Source organism: Buteo buteo, chromosome 2 (genome assembly GCF_964188355.1).
Source record: "Buteo buteo chromosome 2, bButBut1.hap1.1, whole genome shotgun sequence".
Lineage (NCBI taxonomy): Eukaryota > Metazoa > Chordata > Aves > Accipitriformes > Accipitridae > Buteo > Buteo buteo.
This window is the reverse complement of record NC_134172.1, coordinates 12,014,580-12,036,170: the sequence shown is the minus strand read 5'-3', so window position 1 is coordinate 12,036,170 and position 21,591 is coordinate 12,014,580. Positions and strand designations below refer to the sequence as shown.

At 42.3% G+C, this 21,591-nt stretch overlaps 1 protein-coding gene across 6 annotated transcripts in view; it reads left to right on the top strand.

Moving 5' to 3' along the window:
- Positions 1–21,591, top strand: part of DIP2C (disco interacting protein 2 homolog C) — a 336,977-nt gene that overhangs the window by 232,367 nt on the left and 83,019 nt on the right. For all 6 annotated transcript variants that reach the window (XM_075045682.1, XM_075045643.1, XM_075045635.1 and 3 more), the window contains 7 exons: positions 994–1,104; positions 15,984–16,107; positions 16,710–16,819; positions 18,177–18,279; positions 18,631–18,695; positions 20,531–20,624; positions 20,742–20,861. In XM_075045682.1, coding sequence (XP_074901783.1) covers positions 994–1,104; positions 15,984–16,107; positions 16,710–16,819; positions 18,177–18,279; positions 18,631–18,695; positions 20,531–20,624; positions 20,742–20,861 — 727 coding nt within the window. The remainder of the gene's footprint in view (positions 1–993; positions 1,105–15,983; positions 16,108–16,709; positions 16,820–18,176; positions 18,280–18,630; positions 18,696–20,530; positions 20,625–20,741; positions 20,862–21,591) is intronic.

Here is a 21,591-nt window from a genome sequence, read left to right as displayed (position 1 = left end):
GCTGGATAGTTACCAGCTGTATTACAGCTGTTTAAGACACAAGCTGAGAACATCCATCTGACAGAATCAAAACAAAAAAGTACAGGATTTAGCCACTAAGGTCATTCACCAGTAAGTGAGAGCAGTAGTATTCCCTGCCCTTGCAAGGAGAGTCGTGGACTCACTAAGTTGCTGGATCCTCAGCAAGACTCTGCACTCTCGCCTTTCCTTCCCTTTGCCCCTGGAGGATCTCCAATATTGTCTGCAATGCCCACAGAGGTAAGCTGCACAGTTCAGCACATTGAGGGAAGAAGGGCACCTAGTGAGCATACAGGTGATTTGCTATGATCTTTTCTTAGCATTCTTTTATCTAAATAATTCCCGAGCCCGAGCCCTGAAGCTGTGAAGTTCAACAAATCCAGGCCTAGGTTGGCATGCTATGTGGCCAGCTCTGGATGTGATGTTTGCTTCTCTAGATATCAGTTATTTATGTTCACACAGTACACAGAAACTTCTACACTTGGACAACAGTCCAATTCTAAAATAAAATTGTTGTGTAAGGCAAAGCATAGCGAGACAAAACATAATGTGTTAATGATTGACATAATTGCATCGTAAGTCTGGCTAATCTGAATTGCTCACAGATCCACTTTGTTTTCTGTAACTTCAAGGAAATTATTAAATTAGAATGTAAAATTCTATTAATTCCATTTACTTGGTTATTTTATGTCTGTAAAGCAATCAGTAAATTGAGAACCAGATGAAAGGTATTGTCAATGTAGGAAACAATACAGCATGAAAATATTTAACTACATCCTAGGTGAAAATGTTCACAAAAGGAATACCTATTAGAATAAATTCCTTCTGATTCCTCATTCATCTTTCATTAGGTTTGAATAGTTATCATAGAATGTTTCAGTAATCATCTCTCTCCAAAAGGAAGCATGGAAACTCCAATTATCATTATCTGAAACCTGGGATAAAACATTTTTAACATACGTCTCTTTGTTTCAGGTAACACTTGTATTCCCTAACAATGATCCTGCTGCTTTCATGGTAGCGTTTTATGGCTGCCTGCTTGCGGAAGTTGTCCCCGTCCCTATTGAAGTGCCACTTACAAGAAAGGTAGGGAACTGATTTTCTTCTCTATACTTCATTTTAAAATTTATGTCAGAACAAATCATGACTGAACATAGCTTTTGAGTACATTTTTGTGGTTAACTAGCTCTGAATTTGAGCATACAAAGATAGTGCTGTGTGGTGAGTTATATATAGTTCCTTCTTTTCTGTGATGGAAAATCTGAAGATGTGCTTGCAATTTCAGCAAATGCAGGTCCGTCTGGAAAAGGAGAGGAAAATTTTCCAAGAGAACAGTCCTAGATGGATTATCTTTGTAGCTTCTCAAAGCATTCTGGTGTTGGCCACTGACAAAGAATCACTGGCGACAACTGCTGATTTTCCACTTGTCCCTGCAACCCAAGCTACGTTATAATGCCACTAGTGCTGTGTATGCTACTTCAAAGCAGTTATGGAAATGCCTTCTGCTCTGTCTATATGTGCATATGTATCCCAAAGCTTCTGTCACCACGGTCATCTCTGCCAAGGGTGGCACTTGAACAAATTAAGTTTGGGAATTCTTGCCACAGAACATACATTCATAGAGAAAACTGACCATTGCTAATCAAAAGCATTTCACATCCAGTGTTGGTTCAGAGATTCAACCATGTATCCTAGGGAAGTTTTGGTAGACAGATGCAGCAGTTCCAGCCAAAAAGAATGCCTGGGGACAGTGAGGGGAGGGGGCTCAGTGGTGTAGGTGAGCCACAGCTGGGAAGCTTACACTGATGCTGCTGAACTTGCCTTTTTTTCTAGGGATGTATGCCTTGAAGGCTGTAAATACAGCAAAATGTATTTATTAATTACAAGTTCTTTTTGTCATACCGCCTTAATTTTACCATGGCTGGCCGCCATGGTCCTGTTGTAAGGTTCTCCTAAATATCCCCTTATATAATCCCTTTTTTATTAGCTAGCACTAATAATGCCTTACTTTTATTATTTGGTCTGGAATTGTCCACACAAAGTGTGTTCTTTAATCCTTACAAGATTTCTTTTTTAAATGAAGTTCTTTTGGAAAATGTTGACTGAAGGCATGAGGTGTTTCCAGGGAAAGGGCTGGGGAAATCTATTGCTTTGCTCACATTTTCAATTTTTCTATTGTCAAGGGCTTTTAATTGAAATGCTCTGGTGTCACAGTACCCCCAGAGCAGAAGCTCAAATCTTTGTTTCATGGACAGGTATGCTGCCTTTCAAATGAAAAGCCATGACAACAAGTTTCTAAGCCCTCATAAAGGCTTTGCAGTTTGCACATCTCGCATAGCAATTTAACAGCTAAAAATATCTGGAGATTCCTTCCTAACTGAACATGTTTGAACCTTCCTCATCTCCGAGATCTCATCATTTCTCCATGATGTTCACACATGCCATGGCCAACATCTGTGGTGGGCCCTTGCCATGGTGACACCAGAAGCTGGCAGGGAGAGGAGGTGTGGTAGCTGGAGGAAAGGACGGTTTGCTGAACTGCTGAAGGGGTATAGAGAGATGAGGGAGAGTGAGTGGATCAGACAACAAAAGGCCATGATCCAGCTGAGCAGACATGAGAGTAGCTGAGCTGGAGGAAGGACGCTGGGAACCAAGGGAAAGAGGAGACAGGAGGTGCCCCAGCTTAACTGGCTAAGACTGGTGGAAAGGTGCAGCTGAGCTAGAAAGGCCATGCAAGGAGAGAGGATGGGATCTCAACTAGTCTACCTGCTTTGGGGAGTAAGGTTATGCTATTTTATTTGTAAAATGTTGTATTTGAGAGCACTGAGAGGTGGACATGACTATAGAATGAGGATAATGATTTTAGTAGAAACATAGCGCATTTGTGTCGGGCTATCATCATGCTTTCATATGTGAGTGCAGTACCTGAAGATAGTTTGAGGCAATATAAAACACAGATTATAAATCCATCAACAAAAAAAGGTGAGCAGACCATGTATGTTTTAAGTCACTCGCTGAGGCGATCAGCTCCTGTGCAGGCACGTTCCGCAGCGGAGCAGGGGATCGCAGCATACAGGGGGGTTTCCTGAGCTGGGGAAACCCTGGAGGAGCGCAGAGACCCGCCAGGAGCCGGCAGCGCTCCGAAGGGATAGCGGCTGAGGAGGCGTGGGCAGGGCTAGGAGTAATGGCGGCCGCCCTCCACTCCCACAAAGGGCAGCCCACAGGAGCAAGGCAGCCATGGCGGGAAACAGGGCCTGGCGCGTCAGTTTGTGTGGGAGGGCATGCGGGGAGGGCACCTCTTCGAAGGAGGGGCAATCCACTGGACGAGTGGAGAGACTTAAAGTACACATAACCCAGCGACTGGGCAACGGGGCACCGTTCTGTGACCATCTGCGCACGTCAAGGGCACTCATCCTACCTGACCCTCAAGGCAGAATGGTGGGCACTCGTCTGAGAGCAAGGGCTGCAGCTCCGGCTGGGGGGTCTGCACCACCTACCCCAGTGGTGGCTGATGCCTCCACCCAGATGGAGCTGCTGAAGGGAGAGGCTGCAGCGCAGGCCTCAGACTGCAGGAAGCGCCTCGACCTTTCTGCTGGGGCAGGGACATGCAGCAGAGCCGCCTGCAGAAGCTGTGCCCAGGCGCAGGACCCCCTGCAGCAGGCGGCTGAGCTGCAGGAGGCGGTCAGAAGGCTGCGTCGCATCGGGGAGGCTGAGAAGGAGTTGGATAGCTGGTTCCAAGCGCAGTCTGCAGTGAACCCACGGCCCATGGCCACGCAGAAGGGAGGGGGGGCCAATAACGCAGCAGAATGGAAGCTTGCAACGGCAAGGACCTGCGGGAGAAGGAGACTTCCCCTGAAGGCCGAGGTGCCCTTGCAGAACGGCTTCACCACTCTGCAGACTGAAGAGGAAAGACCCGCCACATCAGGAGAGACGCTGGAGCTGAGCGAGGCAGCCTGATCTGCTCCCTGTATAACACCCAGCACAATAAGAAAAGGCGACGGGTGACAGCAGTAGGCGACTCTCTTCTGGGAGGCGCGGAGGGACCCGTCTGCCGACCTGACGCACTCTCTCGAGAGGTGTCCTGCTGACCGGGGGCTCGTATCAGGGATGTCACCGAGAGACTACCCAGCCTCGTACAGTCCACCGACTGTTATCCACTGCTGTTATCTCATCTGAGCACCAGTGATACAGCCAGGAGCAGTCTGAGGAGTATCAAGAAGGATTACAGAGCCCTGGGAGCAGCGGTGAGGGACTCTGGAGCGCAGGTAGTTTTTTTTCAGTCCTCCCGGTCAAAGGGAAGGGGTTTGAAAGGGCCAGTGGAATCTGACGAATCGACAGATGCTTACAGGTCTGGAGCCACAGCCAGGGGTTCAGCTAGTGAGACCATGGGACTCGCTTTGAGAAACCTGGTCTACTGGGGGCTGATGGGGTCCATCTGTCAGAGAAGGGGAAGACCATCTTCGGTCATAGGCTTGCCAAGCTGGTGAAGAGGGCTTTAAACTAAAGTTGCCAGAGGAGGGGAACCTCAATCCGTCCCACTCCTACCAGTTTGATGCCAGTGCCAGCAGCAGATGTCCAGAGCCTGGAGAGGGATCACAGGTCAGCAGGAGAGTACCTGAAGAGCAGCACAAAGGAATTCCAGCCAGTAAGTCAGCTTCATCGGGGGTCCAACTTAAATGCCTCTATGCAAATGCATGTAGAATGGACATGTGCTCACACCTGCAGGGCTATGACCTTACTGGCATCACAGAGACGTAGTGGGATGGTTCCTATGACTGGAGTGTTGCAATGGAAGGATACAGGCTCTTTAGGAAGGACAGGCAGGGGAGGTGAGGAGGAGCTGTTGCCCTCTATGTCAATGACCAGCTGGAGTGCATGGAGCTCTGCCTGGGGATGGATGAGAAGCTGACCGAGAGCCTATGGGTCAGGATTAAGGGAGGGCAGGGACAGGTGACATTATAGTGAGGGTCTACTACAGGCCACCTGACCAGGAATAACAAGTGGATGAGGCCCTCTGTAGGCAGATAGGAGCAGCCTCGCATCACAAGCCCTGGTCATCATGGGGTACTTCAGCCTCCACGATATCTGTTGGAGGGACAATACAGAGGGGCTTAAGCAATCCAGAAGGTTCCTGTAATGTGTTGATGATAACTTCCTTCTCCAAGTGGTGGAAGAGCCAATGAGGAGAGGTGCTATGCTGGATCTTGTTCTCATCAACAAGGAGGGGCTGGTGGGGAATGTGAAACTCAAGAGCAGCCTTGGCTGCAGTGACCATGAAATGGTGGAGTTCAAGATCCTTAGAGCAGCGAGGGGGATGCACAGCAAGCTGACAGTCCTGGACTTCAGGAGAGCAGACTTTGGCCTCTTCAGGGATCTGCTTGGTAGAGTACCATGGTATAAAGCCCTGGAGGGAAGAGGGGCCCAAGAAAGCTGGTTAATATTAAAGGATCACCTCCTCCACGCTCAGGAGCGATGCATCCCAACAAAGAGGAAGTCAGGCAAAAACACCAGGACACCTGCATGGATCAACAAGGAGCTCCTGGACAAACTCAAACACAAAAAGGAAGCCTAGAAAGGGTGGAAGCAAGGACAGGAAGCCTGGGAGGAATACAGAGAAATTGTCTGAGCAGCCAGGGATCAGGTTAGGAAAGCTAAGGCCCTAATATAATTAAATTTGGCCAGGGACATCAAGGGCAACAAGAAAAGCTTTTTTAGGTACGTCAGTGATAAAAGGAAGACTAGAGAAAATGTGGGCCCTCTCTGGAAGGAAACAGAAGACCTGGTTACCTGGGACATGGAGAAGGCTGAGGTACTCAGTGACTTTTTTGCCTCAGTCTTCACCGGCAAGTGTTCCAGCCACACCGCCCAAGTCACAGAAGGCAAAGGCAGGGACTGGGAGAATGAAGAACCACTACTGTAGGAGGAAATCAGGTGCGAGACTAAGGAATCTGAAGGTGCACAAGTCCATGGGACCTGATGAGATGTATCTGTGGGTCCTGAGGGAACTGGCTGATGAAGTGGCTAAGCTACTACCCATTGTGTTTGAGTAGTTGTGGCATTCCGGGGAAGTTCCCACTGACCGGAAAAGAGGACACATAACCCCCAGTTTTAAAAATGGAAAAAAGGAAGACCTGGGGAACTACAGGCCAGTCAGTCTCGCGTCTGTGCCAGGCAGTATCATGGAGCGGATCCTCCTGGAAATTATGCTAAGGCCCGTGGAAAATAAGGAGGTGATTGGTGACAGCCAACATGGCTTCACTAAGGGCAAATTGTGCCTGACAAATTTGGTGACCTTTTATGATGGGGTTACAGTGTTGGTGGATAGGGGAAGAGCAACTGACATCATCTGCCTGGACTTGTGCAAAGCGTTTAATGCTGTCCCGCATGAAATCCTTGTCTCTAAATTGGGGAGACATGGATTTGACAGATGGACCACTTGATGGATAAGAAATTGGCTGGGTGATCGCACTCAAAGAGTTGCGGTGAACAGCTCAATGTCTGAGTGGAGACCAGTGGCGAGTGGCGTTCCTCAGGGGTCGGTATTGGGACCAGCACTGTTTCACATCTTTGTCCGTGACATGAACAGTGGGATTGAGTGCACCCTCAGCAGGTTTGCTGATGACACCAAGCTGTGTGGTGCCATCGACACGCTGGAAGGAAGGGATGCCATCCAGAGGGACCTTGACAGGCTTAAGAGGTGGGCCCGTGTGAACGTCATGAAGTTCAACAAGGCCAAGTGCAAGGTCCTGCACATGGACTGGGGCAATCCCAAGCACAAACACAGGCTGGAGGATGAAGGGACTGAGAGCAGCCCTGCAGAGAAGGACTTGGGGGTGTTGGTTGACAAGAAGCTCAACATGACCCAGCAATGTGCTCTTGCAGCCCAGAAAGCCAACCGTATCCTGGGCTGCATCAAAAGAAGCGTGACCAGCAGGTCGAGGGAGGTGAGTCTGCCCCTCTAATCCGCTCTCATGAAACCCCATGTGGAGTACTGCATTCAGCTCTGGGGTCCCCAACATAAGAAGGACATGGACCTGTTGGAGCAAGTCCAGATGAAGGCCATGAAGATGATCAGAGGGCTGGAGCACCTCTCCTATGAAGACAGGCTGAGAGAGTTGGGGTTGTTCAGCCTGGAGAAGAGAAGGCTGCAAGGACACCATATAGCAGCCTTCCAGTACCTAAAGGGGGCCTACAAGAAAGCCAGAGAGGGACTTTTTACAAGGGCATGTAGTGATAGGACAAGGGGTAATGGCTGTAAACTGAAAGAGGGTAGATTTAGATTAGATATTAGGAACAAATTCTTTACTGTGAGGGTGGTGAGGCACTGGAAGAGGTTGCCCAGAGAGGTTGTGGCTGCCCCATCCCTGGCAGTGTTCAAGGCCAGGTTGGATGGGGCTTTGAGCAACCTGGTCTAGTGGAAGGTGTCCCTGCCCATGGCAGGGGTGTTGGAACTAGGTGTTGGAACTAGATGATCTTTAAGGTCCTTTCCAACCCAAAGCATTCTTTCTATGATTCTACAAAAAAAAGAAGCAACATGGCTTTGAGGGATAAAAAATATGTCTTTCTGTTACTATTTTCTGAGGTTTCATGACATTTTAAAATACATGGATAAGTGTAAATTTGATTTATTTTGGAACATCTGATACCACATCCATCCAGTAAACTATAAGTTCCAGCTGTCCAAGTAAACACTCTATGTCAAATTAATAACTTACCCTAGTTTGGCTGAATGTCTTCGGTGTTTTTTTTTAAAATATGTATGTGTATATATGGATATATAAATATACACTTACACATGCATATATATATATTTATATAAAGGAATATCTACAGACTTAGACTGTTTAACTATTGCCAAGATCATTGTATAATGTTTAAGTAACAAATTAATAAAACAATAACAGAGATGTCTGTGGTACAGTTAAAAAAGCAACGTGATCTACGATCTATAAATAAACCTATGCAATTTCACAGCATATACTATTGCAAATATTTTTGCATTTGTTTATATGGAATGGGTACTGGAGTGGAAACAATGAGATGAAAATCGTGTTCTGAGTAGTCCCAGAAGGAATACCTCTGCTTGGTCAAATGGCAGCAGATTGCTTCTGGCATCCGTGGGAAGATGTCATTTGTGTCATCACACAATGGCCTAGACTGTTCTTTTATGCTTTCCCATTATTTGTTCTCTTTTCTACATGCTTCAGTACATTCTGGCAGTAGACATTTTTTGGTTTGCTTTTTGGAAGGCAGAGATGTGAACTAACAAATAGACCGACAATTATATTATAGGCTAATACAGACTTACAGAATAATGAGCTGGTACAGGATGAGCTATTTCACGGAGTTACATTATAAGCACATTTTTAATATTAAAAATTTGCATTAGCAGCTTTAATACTGTTCTGCATTATCATAAAGAAGAGTTTTTCACAGCTCTGTGCAAATTTTTTGTGCCTGGCAGTTTAAAATTGAGCAGTAGTGCTTGCAGCCAGATAGCTTTTTGACTTACATGTTACTCTGCAGACATCTACATCCACATGGAAGTAAAGGCTTTTGCTTTACCATACCAGCCTGTAAATTTTGCGTGCATTCCCTTGTCTTTGTAGCATGACTGTTGTTTTTTTAAGATTTTAGCTGGGGGGTGGGGGGGGGATGTCCAGTTCATTATTAGGTGAGGATCCATCTCTCCCTGCTCTTTCCTTTTATATCCCACCTTTGTCTTGACAGAATACCTAGAATTAGTTGTAGTTCCCCCAAGGACTTCAGGACACCTGTCTGACATGGCATCTGGGATGGATTGCCTGAATACTCAGCACCCACGCAGCATTCTCCAGTTTAGTTTTATTCCCAGAATGCTTCCTGGTGTTCAGCAGAGACCTGGAAATTGGCATTTACATCAGCATGGTTTTGGCTCTTTAGACTTGGGAAATCAGATCTAAAATTAAAAACTGGAATCCCAGGCTTTTTTTAAGTGCATCAGAACTAACTCTATTCTAGAAGCAGCAGTCAGGGGTTACACGATCATTGTAGTGACAGAACAAACAGCATGTTTTATTTCTTCTTTTTTCCCTGCATTAATACCACTGAAATGCCTATATCATGAACACTCCCCCAGATTTTTATAACTAATCCTCATCCCTTGGATTATGGGCTATGTTCTTTCAGAATAGTGTCCCTCTCTCCCAATAATTTATGTTTCCCAAACATTAGCAAGTAGTATGTTCAATACAACATCTTTTCCTTCCGAGCTGCCATTTTTATTAATCTTGTCTGAAGCTGGAGGATTACGAATTGTTTCATTGTATGTGTGATATGATGTGAATTGCAAGCTATGTATCATAGAATGTGCCATCAAAGTAGATGATACAAGATTTTCAACATGTTGAGTTCTAGTTCAAATAGCGAGTTTTTATTTCCCTTATGAAAAGATTTAAAAGTATGTTTTTGATTTCTTTTTCTTCAGATTTTTTAGCTCTTTTTTTTTTTCCACTTGATGGCTGCCATGAAAATTATTATTATTCTACTCTGATACAGTCAGGGGAGCATATCAGTTTTAATCTTAAAATAACATTTTTGTCCTCCAAGCACATTAATAGTTATGCTCAATCACATGCTGTGAACATATGAACAAAGTGATCCCACATAGATCTTTATGGCCTACTTATCATAGATGGTGAGTATTTGTAGCAGGGTATGACATGAAAGTGTGTAAAAACCTTATTTCTCAGTCAAAACACTATTTCCTAGCCTGTTAGATTTAATGCTGTGTGTGCTTCCAGCAGACATTTCTGTGCTCTTCCAGATGCTGGCTCTGGCAGTGTGGAAGAATGTGCCTGTGTGCTGTGGGAGATGATACCCACTCCAGGACACTTGTTTTCTTTTAAAAGATGCTTCGTACAGGGTAAACGCTGTTTCCAGGAGCAATTTTTATTAAATCCTGAGAAGTTAGGTTATTAAAGGTTTAACAGTAGCCAGAGAGATATATCTCTTTAAGGACAGTGAAATTGTCCCAGTCTTGTCTTCTGTTTGAAGGCCGAATTGTTTTCCAAGGGAAATACACCTTGATACCTTTCCTAGTGTTTCAGGGCCTGCGATAAAATGAGCATTGTTTCCTCTCAGCTGTAGTCATCATTGGTCTGTAGTGTGCCAGAAACACTGGAGCTCTACGTACTTTTGAACAGCTTTTGGCAATGCATCTCTTTCTCCACTGGATTTAGAATATGCATAAAATGTTATATATTTTCTTTTCAGTGACATAGTCTTCCAGTCCCTCCAAAGAATACAAGTTCCCTCAGCCCCACATGAGCCCCTGGAGACACCGCTGGACCCCTGTAAGCCCTGTGCCCATCCCTCCCCATTCATACAGTTTGGCAGCTGGGCACTGAGCAGAGGTCTTTGCTCAGTTGGCCACAGTGAATCTCAGATCCTTTAAAGTCAATGTTGTCTTTTTATGTTTTTAAGTTTAGGAAGTGGTAGTTTCCTAGAGAGCATATCGCATTTCATGCAGTGTCCCCTGCCAAAAATAACCATTGTCTTACTTGCATTAAGACTTTTGGACATTAAGACTGCTCCTAGTTGGCGATTTCATGTGCAAATTACAGCCAGATACCAAAGCTCTGTCTGAGGAGACAGCTGATTTCTTCATCTTAAAGCTGGTTATGAAGATTACATCTGCTTTGTGTTTAATTTTTATTAAGGTCTTTGATATTTGTGTTTTAAAAATAGAGGGTTTCCTTGATGCCTTTTCACTTTTGGTTCAGAACTGCTGATGCTTGGCCTTTATGTCTGATGGTTGCTCTATTTGTTCTTCACCAGCAAATTTTTGTTAGGATAAGGTCCAATGGAGCTCAAATAAGCATCATAACAGAAAACAAGATCAGTTCAGTCTGCAGTGCTTCACCACATAATTCTCATTTTGAAAGCAATCTGGGATTTGCAAGTGTACAGGAGTAACTTTATCAGGTCAACCTTTGCACAGACTGTCTCTTCCTTCCTTCCTTATTAGATAAGGACATGCACTCTCACTCACAGAGAAAAGATCATAATTGTTTTCCTTCATACAGATATTCTCACAAAGCATTATAGAAATGACATTAACAGCATGCTGAAATGCAATGACATGTGGGAATTTTTTTATCCTGACAATGAATTAGCACTCTCTGCAGCAGGAAAAAGACTATTTGCCTCCATGTACTGGTGAAAACCTTTAGGGAACCTTTAATAAAAGTCTTTAGAGAACCTTGAATAAAAGTCTTTAGGGAACCTTGAATGGCTACCTACAGCAGAGAGGATTTCCATCTCGCTTCATCTGAGAGATTGATCTCTATAGGTGTGTGCAGACATAGTCTAAAGCTATGTAGACCTCATTTTTCGTACCTCAGCAAGTGCTGTGCTTTCAAGAAATGTAAAACGATAGTTCCAAAGTCAGCAATTGGTCTCAAACCTCATGCTACAATACCTCAGCTCTATCTTTGCCTTCTACCTGCATTACGTGTTGTTTCAAACTGTGAATTGTGGAGGTTTTGACAATGAGCATCGCTGACAAGTCTTTCCCTGTCTGTGGTTGGGACTGCATTGGTTGAGTTGTTTCACCTGGTCTGCCCTGGCTCCCTGAGGTTTCTTCTACCCCCACAAAATTCAGCAAAATAAAATGTTTGTGGCAAGTGGGGGGTTGCCAAAGTATCAGATTAGCATAACTTACCAAAATAACAAATAACACTGCTGACAAACACAGCGTGTCCTGAAAATCTAGTCCCTTTATGGGCAGGAGAGTGATTTTATTCAAGGAGGGGCAAGGATGGTTTTTTTTTCCAGCAGCAGATGATTTAGTTTGGGGAGGCGGGGATGTTCTACTTACAAAGCCATTTTCAGCATTGCTGCCATTCATTTTACGTTACTCAAAAGGGATACCAATAGCTTGTCTCTGAAATCTGAAATAATCAATGCCTTTAAAGTCAGTAGTCTTTTTCCTGGCCCACATAGAAGCTTTGACTGCTTTACGCAAATGACTGCATTTTCAACTCAAACTTCATTTTCAAACTTATAAGTTTTATCTAAGGTCCTCACTGCTCTGGGCCTGTCATGCTGAGGTATGAGGAACAGCAGAGACTATTGTGTTCACATGCTTGCAGTGTGTCTGTGGGATGTATAAGGCTCTCAGCTTGAGATGGTTTCAGATCTTCCACCTCCTGGCTGTCAGTCCAGTAGCTCAACACCACTTGAGCAGTTAGAAACAATTGCTTCTATGGGACAGCAGGTATCACAGGGGCACCTGCATGGGGCAAGTGATGTTGACCCCTTCTTCATGTCTCTGTTCTCTGCAGTACTTTTTGCTTCTAAGTCAGGATGAAGCCACCAGAAGCAGGCAGGAGGTGGCAATAACTAGTTTGGAGGTGTGAGATTGAGACTGAAAGTGGGAATGATGGACACAGACTAGCAAACTGCCAGAAAGCTTTGTTGTGTTCATACTGTAAAATCCTCAACTGGAGCTCCTATGGCCGTTGAGAACAGTGTCTGTCACAGTACCTCTACTTCAGCATCTTGATTTGCTTTTTTCTTGCAAGGCAGGATTTAGTGTGGACACCAAGGGCATGGCATTGGATTTTAAAGTCTGTAAAACACACTGGATATTGTCCACGCATGGTGAAATTCTTCCAGTCTCCTGTGGTAGTGTTGCATCACATAATTTTTTAGCCATGTTGTCCTTCCAAATGAATAAATCAACTGTACAGAAAAGAATGAGGTGAAGATTTTAATGCTGTTCAAGATGGGGTTGTCCTGATGTAAAACAGTGTGGTTTTAGAATTTGTGATGTGTGAGTAGATTGTATTAAGTAATCTATACATGATTCTCTCTTCTTGTGTGTGAACTAATACAAATGAATGAATAACATTTATGCAGACATGCCCTAAACCAGTTGATATGGCACTAAGTGGAAGCATAGTCATTCTTTCCTGTGTTATCTGAAAAACCCAAGCTGTTAATACAAGTTTTCTTTTCATATTGTTTTGTTTTGCTATGAGAAGAGCTTGACAGATCGTTTCTTAACTGATGCATACCCCAGGGCCATGATATGCTGATGCTCTAAGTTCCACACTTTCTACTGGTTTACGTATGTTAGATTTCTTAATGGAATTTATTAGTCAGTTTCTGGTTGTAAAGTCCTGCGTTAAATGGGATTTGGTTGGTTGAGAATTGGCATTTCTTGGTACAATGGCGAAACAGTTTGCTAGCAATCTTTTATAGGGCATACAGTTATAACAGCATTTTATTTTTTATTTAAAATTGAGAGTGATGCAGTTGCTGCATTCAATTATGAAATTTATATGTAATATTGTGTTTTAATTGGTAGTCAGAAATTCATGCATATACATACATTGGTAACCATTTTTTAGATTAAACTTAGTGGGAAATTTTAGGTAATGGTAGTATGAGTCTGATATTTTAAGAAACCGGTGACCTCCCTTTATACATAATAGAGTAGCAGGTCTCAGAGGCTATGTCTTGCCCAAGGAGTGATGTTCTCCATGGAGCACTCCAGCTCTCATCTTCCTGCCATTCCTTCTGAGGGGCCTCCAAGGAGAGCCATCACTCCCGCACTGTCCAGGCACCCACGTTTCCTTCTGTTGACCAAACTCCAAGAACAGAGATGCCAGGTCTCATCCTAATGTGGAACCAGGATCCAGCTTGGCTAAGCACTTGGCCCATGACAACGTAGAAATGGATCAATTAACACAAGAGTCAGTGAGGAGACTAATGCTTGACAAAGCCCTTTTTGTCATGGAAGCCCCGCCCGTGCAGGCATGGTGGGGTCGACAACGTTCTCCCCAAAATGTTGTTCAGGGATATACCAGTATTATTCTCTGTTGTTCAAAGGGTACTTTCCTTGTCTGTTTTTTTATTGGAAAAGACGATGCACAAGTTTAATTTTAAAAAGCTTTCCTGCAAAAGTACCTTGTCAATTTTTCCTAATTTTATATGCATTCTGGTTATAGTAAGAAAATGCAAATGAAGTAATTCTGGATTGAAGGAGTTACATAGCATACTTTTGAACAGATCAGTTTATTGTCCCATATTGTTTGCTCAGCTATCGAAGTTCTTATAACTTCTGCTATATACATATTTTTAGGTCATGTGGAAAATAAGTAAGCTTTTCTTTTTCCTCTGATCCCATTGCTTCCCTATTTTAGATTGCTTTATTTGACTACATAAAAATTGCATTAAAAATTAGTCACATATACTTTGGGGCTTTCTTTCCATCATACAGTTTTGCTTTGAATAAATCAATATATTAAGGCAACTGTTCTGTATTTCTGGTTGCTTCTATGGTTAAGTGTGCTTTATGGTTGATTTGAAAGACATTTTAATTTGATCTTTTAAGACTCTGTAGGCTATTTTCTGTAGGATCATTCTGTGAAGAAAGGGTTTATACTTCTATGTGCATTTACATCTAGGGCTTTGCTCAGTTGAAGAGCCTAGTGGATAGATGTAAAGTTCATGAAAGAGTCATGACAAGACACTATACATAAAGCAGATTTAATGCTGTGGAAGCACAGCATCTCTTAAAGAACAGCTATGGCCTAGACTTGAAAATCATTACATGACTTTTTAGCCTCACTGCTTATATCCCCTTGATGAAAGTAAAATGTAATGTACTTTCTCTAATGGGCACTTGACTATCTGTAGTGCTCCTGAAATGTGTCTGTAACTACGCAATGAAATGGTTATTGATGAATCAGGTTAGATCACCATAAATAGAGATACTGTCACCACTGTATGTCCATCATAACATCTTAAGGGTTGAAAGCTTTCCCCAGGCAGAAGCATCTATAACCTGTATTATTACCTAGAATTGTCACAGAATCATAGAGTAGTTGAGGTTGGTGGAGACCTCTGAAGGTCATCTAGTCCAGCTCCCCTGCTCAAGCAGGGCCACCTGGAGCAGGTAGCCCTGGACTATGTCCGGGTGGCTTTCGAGTATCTCCAAGGATGGAAGCTCCACAACCTCTCTGGGCAACCTGTGCCAGCCATTATCACAGTAAAAAAGAAGTGTGTCCTGATGTTCAGAGGGAACCTCCTCTGTTTCAGTTTGTGCCCATTGCCCCTGCTCCTGTCACTGGGCACCACTGGAAAAGAGCCTGGCTTGGTCTTCTTTACACCCTCCCTTCAGATGTTTGTACACCTTGATGAGTTCCCCCCTGAAGTTCAAGGCTGAGCAGTCCCAGCTCTCTCAGTCTTTCCTCATAAGAGAGATGCTCCAGTCCCTTAATTATCATAGTGACCCTTTGCTGGACTCTCTCCAGTAGCTCAGTGTCTTGTACTGGGAAGCCAGAACTGGACCCAGCACTTGAGATATGCCTCATCAGTGCTGAGTAGTGGGGAAGGATCACTTCCCTCAAACTGCTGGCAATACTTTGCCTAATACAGCCCAGGATACCATTTGCCTTCTTCGTGCAAGGGCCCATTGCTGGCTCACATTCAACTTGGTGTCCACCAGGACTCCCAGGTCCTTTACTACAAAGCTGCTTTCGAGCCAGTCTGCCCCCAGCCTGTGTTGGTGCATGGGGTGGTTCCTCCCCAGGTGCAGGACTTTGCATTTGCCTTTCTTGAACTTGGCGAGATTCCTGTCAGCCCATTTCTCCAGGGTGCCATCCTCTGGATGGCACAACCCACTGGCCTATCGGCCACTCCTCCCAGCCACTCGTCATTTCTGAAGAGATGTGAGAGCAGGCACCATCTGATGACTTCAGTTCTCTTTATGATTTATGTTGTTACAGACAAGAGGATATCTAGGTTGTGGAATTCCTTTGTCAATGTACAAATGAGCTTTGCTAGTCAGCTAAGTTGCTTTAAGGAAAGAGACTGTTTTCCTTCCAAGATAATGTGCCAAAGGACAATAACATTTTCAGCCAAAGTAACTTCTAATCAATTCTGTGTATTGCTTTTATTTTGTCATCTATTAGGATGCAGGAAGTCAACAAATAGGCTTTTTGCTTGGAAGCTGTGGAGTTACTGTGGCCTTGACTAGCGACGCATGCCATAAAGGACTGCCTAAAAGCCCCACAGGGGAGATACCACAGTTTAAAGGTGAGGTAATCCTTGCTTATCGTGGATATCACAGGTCATTTACTACAATAACAGTCATTGTACTTTTTTAGTTGTAGCGGGTGAGGATCAGGCCCATGACGAAACACTTGCCACAGGAGCAGCTGTGGCTGCTGGGACATGATTGCCCCGGCTGTGTGTCACTGGCTGGTAGAGATCGCTGCTCCCATCTCATGGCTGCCAAGAGTGCACCTGATCTGGTTCTCCGCTGGCTCAGCCGGGCCGCTGAGATCGTTTGTGGCCACAAGTGAAATTAAACCAACAGACTTCGGACCACAGTAGATCAGAAGCATTCATATGATTCAGTCCTACAGCTAAGTGGTAGGGACAGTAACCTCTGACAGGAGAGTGGTAATAAACTGTTCAGGTCAATAATAGCTTAAACCACCCAGCTATTTCTTCAGGGATTGTCTGAGAAGGCCACAATAGCCATGTTAAGAAAGCAGTTCTGGAAAATCTTCTTTCCCATGCTATGCTGAGGTTTAAAAGAAGCAGTGTTTAGGTAGTAGTGACACTCTGGAAGAATTTTGTCTTGTCTTATCCATCAGAAGCTCAACAAAAGCTGACTTTTCTTTGTACCTCAGGCTGGCCAAAACTGCTGTGGTTTGTCACAGAATCTAAACACCTCTCCAAGCCACCTCGTGACTGGTTCCCACACATCAAGGATGCGAACAATGACACAGCTTACATTGAGGTGAGTTAATGAAGATGCATCTTCTCCTCGAATCATTGCATATGGCACTTCTGGATTAGGTAAACATCATTATTCATTAGCTAGTCACAGAAGCAAAGAACATCCTGGTTTAGCCTGTTAATAAGTAATATTTTCTAATAAATTATACCGGATATTGATTTCAGAAAAGTTAATGACATGTTAAATTGCATTTTGGGAGTTTCTAATGTTAATGTTTTTACATCATCTCTGTGGCTGCCACAATATTATATTAAACTTTCTTTGACCAATCTTGGTCTCATTCACAGTGTGGGCTTGCCCACTAGCCTTGAGATGGATAGATGGCAAGTTTCACAGTGAAGCTTCAGTCCTCATATCACAACCTTCAGACCCTTTGAAAGAGAAGGAACTTCTTGTTCAAATGCTTGCCTGTCACTTACTGCTTTGTGAGTCATACTCCCCTCAAAAGACCAGCATCAGGAAGGGAAAATGAGCCATGCCGTTAAGTTTAATTTTTCTCTTTTATTTTTTTCCTTTCTTTTTTCCCACTTCTGCATACACTCAAGTGCCTTGAATTCAGTGATGTTAGTACTGAATTTAAATGATTATTTAAAAGGAATAAGTTCAAGTCAATGGAGCAAAGGTATTTCTTATCTTCATGCAGTCAGAACACTTGGCTAGAGAAGCAAAGATGCCTCCATTTTCAATCTTGCTGATTATCTTCATCATGGAGAAAGATAAATGTTTAATCTACTTTAATTGCCACTGACAGTTTTCAGACTGTTGCGTGAAGTTGCAAAAATTATTGAAATCATCAGCAATGATCTCCCACCTCTTTTTTATATGCTTTCTCAAGACTCTTTCCTATTCTTCTGATCAAAGAGCTCGTGTCTTTCAGAATCTATATGTGTGGATTATTATAACAGCACCCAGCAAGGACTCTGTGGTCAGTTCTTGTCCCATGCCTTATAAAACACAGAATAGAGAAGCTCAGGTTTATTGGTTGGCCTATGAAATCTAACATGTGAACACTGAACAGACTGAACTATGTTATTCTCTGCTAAATCTAGCCAGTCCTTTAGTCATTAACAAGATCAGGATTGTTAGAATTATTTTTCCATAATGCCTGTACTCAAACAGCAGATGTATTTCTGATATCAAGCCTGGGAAGCTTCAGTCAAAAAGAGAAAGCCTATCTGAAAAAAGTGTCTTTTAACAAAAAAAAGCCTCCCAAACTCCTCAATACTGCTGCCTTCTTAAAATAGTCATTAGATGTGTCCATCATTCACCTACATAGGAAATACTTTAAATGTAGCTATTAAATAATGGAAATAGGACAACTATTGCACATTGACTTGCCCTGCTTATTTCTTTTTAGTACAAAACATGTAAAGATGGAAGCGTGCTTGGGGTGACTGTGACAAGAATTGCACTGCTGACGCACTGCCAAGCTCTGACCCAGGCATGTGGATACACAGAAGGTATGGACTACACTTCCTTTGCTTCATCCTTAAAATCAAGTGTGAATTGTAATTCGTTTCCCATCAGGTTCCTGTCTTATGTTTTACATAGATCTGTGTCAAAGGCTTCTAGATTTAAAAACCTGATTTTTTTTCATTAATTCTAGAAAATAGGCACACATTTAAAATATCTTTGTGAGGGGTATAAATAATGTCCTAGCCAATACAAATCCTGCAGTGGAGACTTACTATGAAAGTGAAGCTTTGAGGTTATCAGTCATGTTATACCGAAGCTTCCTTCCTTTGAGTGGGTTTGTCTTGGGTCAATGCTGTGTTCTAAAAAATAAACTCTGTTTTGTTTTTGTTGGACAGCTGAAACAATTGTGAATGTATTAGATTTCAAGAAGGATGTTGGTTTATGGCATGGGATTCTTACAGTAAGTATGTTTTTTTATTTTGTGTGAGTATTTGAAAATAAACTAACCTAATATGCTTATTACTATCACAAACTGGGTTGTCCTACAGTTTCTTCTAATACAGTTTTTTCTGCTTTGAAAGCAAAAAATACGTGACTTAAACCCATGATCTTCTGCTAGTGCGCTACTTGCCCATACTGAGCACAGTAAAGATGCCAGTGTATTTTTATGCATCATGTCAAGTACTCTGGCCCCATTCTTACCATCTTACTCTGATCTTACTGATGCGTGATTTTGAGATCAGACTTTATAGCAGAAAGGAATTAAATTAGTACTTGCCTCTGTAAGGATATGATCCAATGGCATAGCTATATTGCCACTGACTAGCTTTTCTATTGAAACTCCCACCAACAATTGGTTTTGCTAATGTTAAAGCATTTCTGGTACTTTAAATTGCTTAAACTGTCTACTTGCTGTTTGAATGTCTTCCTCTGTTGACATGGGAGGCAATTGACATATTTTTAAGGATTGATTCTAAAGGTGCTGCTGCAGTCAATGATTGACAAAATACTTAGTATTCACTATCATTTAAAGAACAGATACTGTTTTCAGGGGTCATTGTTTGGGCATCCCAGGATGTAGAGGCCCTACGTGCTATGATTCCCTGGGATCCGATATACTTTTCCCATGCAGTGTTACACTGTTCTTAATATCAAAGGGCAGTAAAAGTGGAAACCGTCTATTAGGCTTAATGCTCCTAAGTATCTCATGTTAAAAACGCGTCTTTATCACTGAAGTTGAAAGCAAGCATGTAATAGGGCTTTTCTGTGCCTTCATTTGCTATTAATCTTGGTATGAACTTCATTTTTTTCATGGCTTGCCTGTAAATGCTTCTCCTATACCTACACTTGTGCCAGACTGAAAGGAGAACTATCTTTTGCAGTTCTACAAGTGTTTAGGTGTCTAATCCACTGGCACACTTAACCTTTCTTAAGCCCAGGTTTTCCAAACAAGTACTGTATTTAACCTGAGCTGCTATGAGTGGAGACGTGTTGCCCTCCGAAGATGTTTCTAAATGGCAACAGAAGTAAAGGAGCAGCTTATTTACAGGCTGTTTGTTTAGTAGTAACACTAAGAAATCACTAAAGAAATTGACTGCCTCAGACTGGGAGATTGGTTTTGGATCTGTCACTGGTTTCACTCAGCTGCTTTTTCTAAACTTCCTGCAACTTTTCATGGCCTTGTTGAAAATACTGGAATTAGCCCACCTGGAGAAGGACTAAAAACTCCTTCATTTATTTTCTGTTAAAATGAATTGATATCTGCTTGATCTGTGATTCCAATTTCTCTGTCTACTGTCTTTTAAATAATTTGTGCCCCACTACCATTAGTAGTTTTTCAGTCTTCACAGAGATGGATTTCTTTAGACACATATGTTGCTGTTATTTGTCTTTTTGAGTAAAGAGTCTTCATGTATAGTGAAGTTTAGTAGGCTTAGGAATAATGTTAACCTACGTAGCAAACATGCAGACATCATTGTTTATCCAATGTTTTTTTATTTTTTCTATTTAAAGTGAACCACTTAGAGTATAAATAGGAAGAAGATCTGTTTCTTATTTTTCATTACTGCTTCAAAGTTATGATCTGATTAGTCTAAATCCTTAATCCTTAATTAAAGCATTAGAAAATGAGGATCTGTTTCATCTTAATGTAGATAGCTAGATATGAAATGATAAATGCCAGAATTGACAATAAAACTAGCATAGAGTGATTTGCATAGATGCCCCTGCCCATAACACAATATAAATAATTACCACGATTGTTGTATAAAACCCATTTATCTTATTTGATTTCAGAGTGTCATGAACATGATGCATGTTATAAGTATTCCATACTCCTTAATGAAAGTGAATCCACTGTCATGGATACAAAAAGTCTGTCAATACAAAGGTAAGGAACAAGAATATACAAAAGTGTACTTGACCCTCAAAATCAAAAGTACAAATTGATAATACAGCTGTGTAGTTTTTATATGGTGTATTAGTAATCTTCCCATTCTTATTGCAGCAAAAGTTGCCTGTGTAAAATCCAGAGACATGCACTGGGCATTGGTGGCACATCGAGATCAGAGAGACATCAACCTTTCCTCACTGCGTATGCTAATAGTGGCTGACGGTGCAAACCCATGTAAGCTGTGCTTCTGCAGTCCAATAGAGAATAGGGAATGCTTTCTGTCTTGCATTTAAAGTTTCAATCGTCAGTCATTTCAGCTAAAATATTTACAAAGTATAGGGTTTGTCTACTGCAAACTATATGATATTTATGGAAACAGTAATTAATTTTGGATTTTTTTAAATATATTTTTCTTTAGCTAATCCTGAAGCAAACTTGATATTCCACATAATGTAAATCGCAGTAAATCCAGTTTTGTTTAACATGAAAGACTGAAGTAAATAACCTTAAGCTATAGAAACAGAACATTTCTTCTGAATGATGGTGCTCAGATGCAGAAGTAACTGAGAATTTTAGGGGAACACTTATACTACTCTAGAGAACAATATCTGGATCACTTCATGACAATTAATAGCATAAACTGTTTATATTAATTAAGATACCAACATAGAGATGTTCTGCTTGTTTGTAGTAGTTTGCTTTGAGTTCTGAATTAAATCTTTAATTTGCCTCATCCTAAAAAAGAAAATTATAATGAAATTCATACTGTAAATCCAGCAGTAATGGCTTTTCTGTGTAAGCATAGTGAAAGGACTTTTTGCTCAAAAATCAGTCTTTATTCTCTGTGCATAAACAACTGTATATACATATACATAGATGTAGCAGCTATGACTTCTCTTTCCTGGTGGACATGGTTCCTTTTTAAATTTTTTCTCCTGAAAAGCTTATATATTCAATAGTAAGT